At 43.0% G+C, this 8,812-nt stretch overlaps 1 protein-coding gene across 1 annotated transcript in view; it reads left to right on the top strand.

Annotated features, from left to right (window-relative positions):
- The window catches only part of LOC123978608 (jnk1/mapk8 associated membrane protein), a 36,354-nt gene that overhangs the window by 9,045 nt on the left and 18,497 nt on the right, over positions 1–8,812 (top strand). The window contains exon 3 of the mRNA XM_046061937.1: positions 3,853–4,007. Coding sequence (XP_045917893.1) covers positions 3,853–4,007 — 155 coding nt within the window. The remainder of the gene's footprint in view (positions 1–3,852; positions 4,008–8,812) is intronic.

Genomic DNA, 8,812 nt, shown 5'->3' with positions numbered 1-8,812 from the left:
CGCGCGCTGAGACGCTGCCAGCAGACTCCCTGGTAGAGTTCTGCATTATAAACATCTAAAACCTGAAGCACAATCCGGCCCCGTTTGGGACTGTGAGCTGCAGAAGTTAACATGAGGATTTGCGCTGAGATGTCTGCCTGATTGCCAGTGATGGTTTCAGTTTCTACCTCTGATGAGTGCAGCGCACTGGTCTCATTCAGTACAGTCTGAAGATAGCAGCAGAGTATAGGTCAGGTAGACTTTTAATAAAGATTATGAATTCTCATTATATAATGATGTTAGTCTCATAATATTACGATTTTCTTCTGGACATGTCAGAGAACACGGATATGTGAGATTCTGAATGTGCAACATGAGCAGAAAAGCTGCTGAAACTAAGTCCAGGAGTTTATAACAGAATTGAAATTAAATAATTTATCATCGAGGTAAAAAGGTGCCCCAACAGATAACTTTTCAGTTTTGTTTATAGATCTTTTTGTTTGAATTAAGCAAAATAAATATAGTTTATTTTATCAATTTAAAATCATTTATTATGTCACTAACAACTATAGAGGATAATAAAGTAAAGAAACAACATTTTGATTTTGGGATGCTGTACGTTAACTTCAGGACGGTTCAAATAGTTTTTCAGGACGGTTCCGGGACGGAGGTCAAAAAAGTTAGTCTGGAGCCCTGTCATCAGACCAGGCAACGTTTTTCCAATTTTCTATTGTCCGGTTTTGGTTAGCCTGTGTGAATTTTAGCCTCAGCTTCCTGTTCTTAGCTGACAGGAGTGGCCCCTGGTGTGTTCTTCTGCTGCTGTAACCCATCTGCTTCAAGTTTCGACGTGTTGTGCGCTCAGAGATGGAATTCTGCATACCTTGGCTTAGGGATGCACAGAATGTTCCGCCACCGAAATGAATCGGCTTTCAGTGTTCGGTCTAATACATTAAAAGACCGCTTAAATTTTACCAAACAATTACATTGACATGTCGGCAGTGTGGAAACATTTTAAAGAGTCAGAAAAAGATGCAAAAATCGCTGTTTGTAAATACTGTTCTGCTGAATTGCCTCCCAGCACATCCACTCCATCTGTGGCTGACTTCTTAGAAAAGAACCGCTTTGGGTGTTTCTGTCACTCGTTTCTGAGAAGATGATTAAGCTAGACGCACGTACATTTGGAGTGCACACGTATTGAAGCATTTATGGTACCTGAAGCGGCCCAGAGCGAGCTGACAGGCAGGTTAGAGACTTTATCCTGTCAGTTTGTCTCTTTACAAAGACAAGTGTTGCAGTATGAGAGTCCTACATGAAGAGAGGCTCCTTCATGTTACTCGATACGAGAACCACATACAACATTTATGATGAATTTAACGTGAGGATACACACGTGACAACATCCGGTTTTCAAAATAAAGTGTCTATAAAGTATGGAAATAGGATTAATTGGATATGTTCACAGAAAGTATGAAACATATTACATGTGTCCATTAAAAGTAAATGGACACATGTAATTTACTTTACCAGACCCTCTCGGGCCTCGGGCCCCCCCCCACCATAGTCTCTCCAAATCCTGTGGGAAACACTGAGTAAAAAGCACATTTTGACTGTTTAATTTAACGGTAAAAAAAGGCAAAAATGTGAATGTACTTGTTCGGTATTCAGCAAATTTTTTCATTATATCCGATTTCGACTTCGGCCAAGAATTTTCATTTCGGTGCATCTCTACCTTGGTTGTAACGAATGATGATTTGAGTCTCGAACCATTCTGTCCATTCTCCTCTGACCTCTGATATCAACAAGGCATTTTCGTCCACACAACTGCTGCTCACTGGATATTTCCTCTTTTGGACCATTCTCTGTAAACCTTCGAGATGGCTGTGTGTGAAAATCCCAGTAGATCAGCAGTTTCTGAAATACCAACAACAACCATGCCACGTTCAAAGTCACTTAAATCCCCTTTCTTCCCCACGTCTACATGCCTAAATGCATTGAGTTTCTGCCATGTGATTGACCAATTAGCTATTTGTGTTAACAAGCAATTGAACAGGTGTACCTAATAAAGTGGCTGGTGAGTGTATACTGAAAGTCGTTCATGTATGTAAGAGCAGTTGACAAAATATAAGAAACACCTTTCAGCATAATGCAGTTCAGTACAACACCACCACCCACTACGACGTCAGTAATAAAACCGCAATGCCTTTTTTGGTTAAATTTGGAAAAGAGCAGTGCGCTGCGTTTTCTCATGTTGCTAGGCAACCACTGAATCAGCAGTCCTGTCAGTGTAATCAAAGATTATAGCGCCAGCGATCTGTAATCTTTGGTTTGCCGCTAAGTAATATTAACAGAAACCTGATTACAACTCACAGGTCTGAGTCTTTTGTTGCTAAAAACATCTGCTTTAATAAAATAGACAAACAGTGGAGACGGGAAAATGGAGATCCGTGTGGGTACATGAGACCCTCAGAAAGCAGAGATACCTCTGGTAGTACCGCCAGCTGGTCCAGAAGCTTCATTTTTCTGATGGTTGGTTCAAGACTTATTTTAGGATGACTCTGGGACAGTTTGTTGCAGTCTCCGGACAATCCAAGTAGCTTTAAACTCCCATCACCACAACTGTAGGCCCGTTTCCCCATTCATTTGATTGGACAATGGAAAGAAGATGCAAATGACGTTGGGCGCTTTTCTGCTCAGATTTGATTTTTTTTCAACTCCGCTCAGAGCGCTCCTTCTGGAGCTCTGCCGGTGTGGCTGTGAATTTGCCACACGCTTCGGACGCTGCACAAAGGTGTTAATCACCATTTCCTGTGTCCCCTTTGTGGCGCTACATAGCACTTCGCACTACAACTATAACTGAACATGTAGATATGTTGATATGTATGTAGAGCATGTACACTGAAGTTGCAACATTTTCCTCTTTCATGGCAAATCATTGATTTTGGATGCCACGACACGAGCATGCCGTTTCACGAAAACTTGCCATTTGTACAACTTTTAATCGTCAATGGCTTGTAGACAGGGAAAATCTGAAATCGGTCGGACATAATCCCTAGGAGGAGTTCGTTTAAGTGTGTAAATCATCCAGAAATGAACATAAAATTCTAAATTTCTGACTTCCTGTTGAGTTAAGGGCATCGCTCCATCAGGATTTTTGCTACATCTGGACATGATACATGTGCCACAGAAATTTCATACATGTAGGTGAAAAATAATCCCTTCAGTTTCAATAGGGACCTCGCACGGTTCATTCTTGGGCCCTAAATATAATTCCTACAGTTTCAATAGGGACCTCGCACGGTTCATGCTCGGGCCCTAAAAAGGCACCTCTCACTGTAAAAAATGCGTTGTGTCTGATCCGAACCTAACTACTTCCTGAAAGCAGGTGAGATTTTCTCAGAAACTGCTGTGGATACCCACTGGTCCCCAAGAATACATACTGCACATGCACTGTGCCGTTGCAAAAAATGACACCTGTGAATGCAAATTTAAAGAAGGTATAGAAAATTAAATTCTTCTGCATTTCTAATCGAAGTTCTTGCAGTGACATGTACTGTAATGGTATAGGGTAAATTCTGGTTTAGGTTACGGAGGGATATGAAGGGAATGAGGGCAAAGTGGAAACTTTTAACTGTGGTCTTGCAGTAGGTTTTGTGGGCTACCTCTGGCATGTTGGACCAGTGGATAGCATTGTGGCCTCACAGCAAGAAGGTCATGTGCTATTGACCAGTGACACTGGCTCAAATCTGGAGTTGGCCCCTCGGCGCTGCACAGTGGCTGCCCATTGCTCCCTTGAGGGATGGGTTAAATGCAGAGAATTGTGTGTGTGACAAAAAGTATATCTTACCTTCTAATCACAGCCATCTTTGTCTGCTAGGTTTGTCCTCGTGGAGAGCGGGCCAACATGCAGAAGGTGTGTGAACGCTGCACTGAGTTTCCTGAGCTCTATGACTGGCTCTATCTGGGTTTCATGGCCATGTTGCCACTAGTGCTCCACTGGTTCTTCATCGAGTGGTATTCTGGAAAAAAGAGGTTAGGCTACACACACACTCTCTCTCACTCTCTCTTTCTGCATTCACAGGATTTTTTGTGGAGCAGGACATCCCAAGGCTTTGTTCCTTCAGAAGCAAGAGCAGTGTCGTTATTAATCAGTTTACTTCACAGTAATACCTACGCTGGAGTTATTTAATATTATCTGAGCACATCAGAGTTTTTCATACCAGAGGTGGGACCAAGTCATCGTTTTACAAGTCCGAGTCAAGTCTTAAGTCTTAGCACTCAAGTCCCAAGTCGAGTCCCAAGTCCAGACCGATCATGAGTGGCAAGTCCGAGTCAAGTCTCAAGTCAAGGACCAACAAGTCCAAGTCTTAAACTTTGAGTTTCAAGTCCTAAACAAGTCATAATGCGCTCTTCACCAAATTTAAAAACCATTTCAAAGTTTTTTTCAAGTTAAAAAACGCAGGTGACAGGTGAACTACTCCAGTTGACGAAGTTACGTTACAGAACGCTGAAATAAAACCGTGGTGTTTTGTCGGGAGATGCAATGACCGAAACCAGCGGTGAGAAAACTATAAATCACTATGATGTTAGAAGATGCAGACACAGTGGATATTTTACAAGCACCGATCAGGTAAAGCAACACTGAACACACCTCTTAGGGAGGGACGAGAACCTCAGCTGTGAAGGAAAGGGGTGCGCTGGATTTATAAAACAAAACGAGTGTCGTAGTGAAACAGCACCCGGCGCTATTATCATTTTATCTTAATTAACTTGTTTTATAATTGGTGGAAGCAGCTTCACGCAATAGCTGCAGCAGTCTCTCTACACTGTTTCGACCTGACCTTTCTTTTCTCTGTGAGGTGGAGGAATTTAGAAAATTGCTTGGTGCTGCGTCAGGGCCCCAGCTGTTGTGCATGCCCATGTGTAAAATTCCTCCAGCCAGAGGGAGCGATCACGAACGGTTCACAGCGTGCTGGTAGTAGGCTACTGCACAACCCATTGTAGGTACCGGAGAGGGAGTGGGTCGCTGGGGCGTACAGGGCCAGGAACAGGAGATGGCGGAACGGCCGGGCGCGCTTCTGACCGTCTGTGATTTTTCCCTCTTGCTGGAGGAAGCCACACGCTCCAGTCTAATTGAGCACAGCGCAATGTCAATGTGCTGCGCAGTTTTTCATATCATCATTTATATTCGGGCATGGGGAGTGTCAAGTCAGCTCGAGTCAAAAGGCTCAAGTCCAGGTGAAGCCACGAGTCATTGCTGTTCAAGTCAAAGTTGAGTCGCAAGTCTTCTTTTTTGTGACTCGAGTCCACACCTCTGTTTCATATATCAAGAATACCAGTTAGTTAGTTAAATAAGTAATACAATCTTTTTATTTTAATTGTGCAATAAAGTGGTAATATTACAGATGGAAAAGATAGGGATAGAAGAGGGGAAAAAAAGATAATTACCAAAACGAGAGGGAGAGTGACATATTTATAGCTATTATTATTGACATTACCTCCACACCTCTTGATAAACGATTAATAGTGCCACTGAGAGGCCGATTGACACCAAATTTCACACAGCCCCTCTGGAGGGCGCGCCAGATAAGATCCCCAAGTTTGGAGTAGATCGGCCATTGCAAACCTAAGATATAACATCACATCCTGTTTTTAGCGTTTTTCACAAATATTTGTTAGCTTATAATTGGGACATTTTGTGGCGTATCAAAATGTTCTCTTCAAACTTTTATCAGCTTGGTCCAGAGATGACGTTGACACACCCTTGTCAAGCACAACAGCATCACTTCATTTACTTTTGACTTAAAGTATTTTCCTATCAACTGAAACTCTGCTGTCTGAGATTCCTCAGGTCTGACAGTTCTGAGGGGGATTAGCTTAGTTTAGAGAATGACAAATGTCTCTTAGGCAAACAACAGAACAACTAACTTATTAACAACAGTTTAATGGGCCATCTTGTTTAATACTTTAGTGATGTTGAAAGAGGAGATCTCTCCAACCTCTCCAGGTTCTCTATAGAGCCTGGAGTGTCCGTCCTGCAGGTGCTTTACTCAGCTGTTTTTTTTTACCACCTTTTGTTAGAACTGCTCTGTACTATTGCTTGCGTAGGGGCTTGCTTGTATCCTCTGCCAGCAATCACAAGTGATGAGTACTTGCCATCTGCAGCACAGTAGGGCGAATGGGCGGAGCGAATGAGATGAGAAGACGGCACTGAGTGAGAGGAGGTGGGGCTATGTGGACACTGCAGTGTGTCCACTCACTGTTGGGAGAAGAGATTGTGAGGGAGTGCATTTTCAGTACAGATACTGCGGAAAATGAGTATTAACCCTCTGAGGTCTAAGGGCATTTTTTCACTTTTTCTTTGATTTTACTATCTTCTGAAATTCACCTTTTAATGGCAATTGCATAACATGGTACCATGTGTTTTATATCAAAATGTGCAGAAGAAACCCAGCTCTCTTTATAATGAGCCCACCACTTGTCCTAGAGCATTGTGTAAAAAGAGGGAGAGAGATAATGTGGCTCTAAAGTTGATTAGTGTGAGTCCGATTTTTGAAATTCTTCAAATCTCTTATGGAAACATACCATTACTCATGTGGATGAATTCTTTTGGTGCTTGAAATGGGTTTACCAAAGTCTTGGGGACACCAAAGTAGTGACACATATAAATAAAATTATAGATAATATATAATTGTCTAAAGTGACATTTTGAACAATCGTTTTTTGAGTGTTGTCTGTGACTCTACTTTCACCTAATGTTAGAGGGACTGAGATAAAACAAGACTTTATAATCACATCAAGCTTCATGGGGATGCGTGCAAATAAAAAATTTGCATTACAACAGGTTTTGTTGTTTCAAGCAAAATGTTTACTATGTGTATAAAACGTACTACTGTCTAAAGTCTTTCTTACTTTCTTGAGCAAAGTAACCTCAACTTTGGGGGCCTGCACATACTCGAAAACTCACCAACAGGAAGTCTGCCATTTTGAAATGAGAGTGCAATTTTAACCCATTTTATAACATTTACAGGATGCATACTTGAACAAACTCCTAGAGAATTAATTCGATCAACTTCAAATTTTCGCTGTGCACTCTAAACCCATTTTTGGTGCCATATAGCAGAGTAAGAGTGTCTGTATCTGTCACCTGACTGCACAGCGAGCCGCTAACAGCAGCTTTATGGTCTGAGCAAGCTAGCTGCTGAGTGCTAGTCAACAACATTGCCAAGCAAACTCCTTTTTGTAGTTTGACCGTGTCTTTTTCAGATGTAACTAGATGGGGCACGTCTATCAATTCAATTTACATACTGCAGCAACGCACATGCACGCACGCCGGTGTCCACAACTTTACACAGAAAGCAACATGAAAAACACCTGCAGGCTTCCGACACACTACGTTCCTTAAGGCCCATTTATATACTCCGCCGTAGGCTACGCACGTTGCCATGCATTTATACTTGTGCGTAGGTGTGTCCGTCATTCTGCAATTACACCCCAAATGCTAGTCGGCAGTAGCGCTACAGCGTCCACTGTGTTGACTTTTGTCGGCCGAGCAGGCTAACTTGCGGTTTAGCGCTCTGCTAACGTAAATGGGGGTAAAATTGTAAACGTGCAGCTGGTGTAGCCTTTTCAAATGTTACCGACCGAATGGATCACATTCTGATAGTAGTGCTACTGTTGCGACGGTCAAATATATTGATTCACTGTGTTACAGCCGCCGTTTTGGCAGCTAGTAAATGTTACTTCAAAGCGCGGGGTACTTCCGGTCGGCTCGAGGCTACCCAGCCGACCAGTCTCAGAGCTTATGGTCCGCGTCGACTCGACGTGTAGTTACATTATGGAGGAGGTGCACGTCAGGCGACGGTGTAGGCTACTGGGCTACGCAGAGGCTACGCCGTCGCCTGACGTGCACCTCGATTTGATGCATAAGTGTAAATTGCACTGAAGTTAGTGAGATTCAAATGAGGCTTACTGTCCACAGTTTCTCTGGACTGTCCCTCAGTATCACGTTAGTCCAACATCGCCGAGTGTGCTAGCCACATTAGTCGCGCAATATGCTAACGCCAAGTTAGCTAACCTTTAAAATAAACAGTAAAATGACACAAAACAGAGCAACACTTACAGCTTCAGAGTTTGAAGTCGGGTCACTTACAGCCCATGGTGATCCATCCTTGAACCGTTACAGAGCTCGCTACGGTTGTGGAACTTTTGAAGCACTCATTTATTAATTTAACGCTCCCTGAAGTTTACAGTATGAACACTGCGGTTGTTGCGGTGATTGCCATCCTCCATGGTAGGCTTGACCCACATGTAAGTAAGAGGAAGAAGGTTTTGACATATTTGAAAAAACTAAAATCTGAAATAGCACTACTTCTGGAAACTCAGGAACAAGGCTATCTGATACACAACATCTGAAACTCAAAAGGGACTGGGTAGGCAAAGTTTACTTCTCCTATTCACAGAACAAGAAAGGGAGGTTCTTATTTCTGAGAATGGCTGTGCATTCTCAGAAATAAGAACCTCCACCTCACATTTTTCCATTACCAGTACCAGCTCGACTCGACTCTTGGCCGTGCTCTAGTTTCCATTGGAGATAGTACCCAGAGATAACATCTGCTGCAACGAAATGTTCAATGCGACACACGCCAGCGACCAACAGACAGCTGTCTCTTTATTTAAGTTAAAACGTTTCAACCTTCCTCAGAATGTAAAGACAGATAAGCGGTATGAAAAGCTTCCAGCTGTGTTTTCCTCTGCCGTTGTTGCTGCAGCGGTCTGTGTGACGGCGGGAGCAGAGGGCTCTGTGAGCGGGCGGCTGGCCGGCCTCACACGCTCCT

This window comes from Micropterus dolomieu, linkage group LG11 (genome assembly GCF_021292245.1).
Source record: "Micropterus dolomieu isolate WLL.071019.BEF.003 ecotype Adirondacks linkage group LG11, ASM2129224v1, whole genome shotgun sequence".
NCBI classification, from domain to species: Eukaryota; Metazoa; Chordata; class Actinopteri; order Centrarchiformes; family Centrarchidae; genus Micropterus; species Micropterus dolomieu.
The sequence above is the reverse complement of the archived record's forward strand: the minus strand, read 5'-3'. Positions and strand labels throughout refer to the sequence as shown.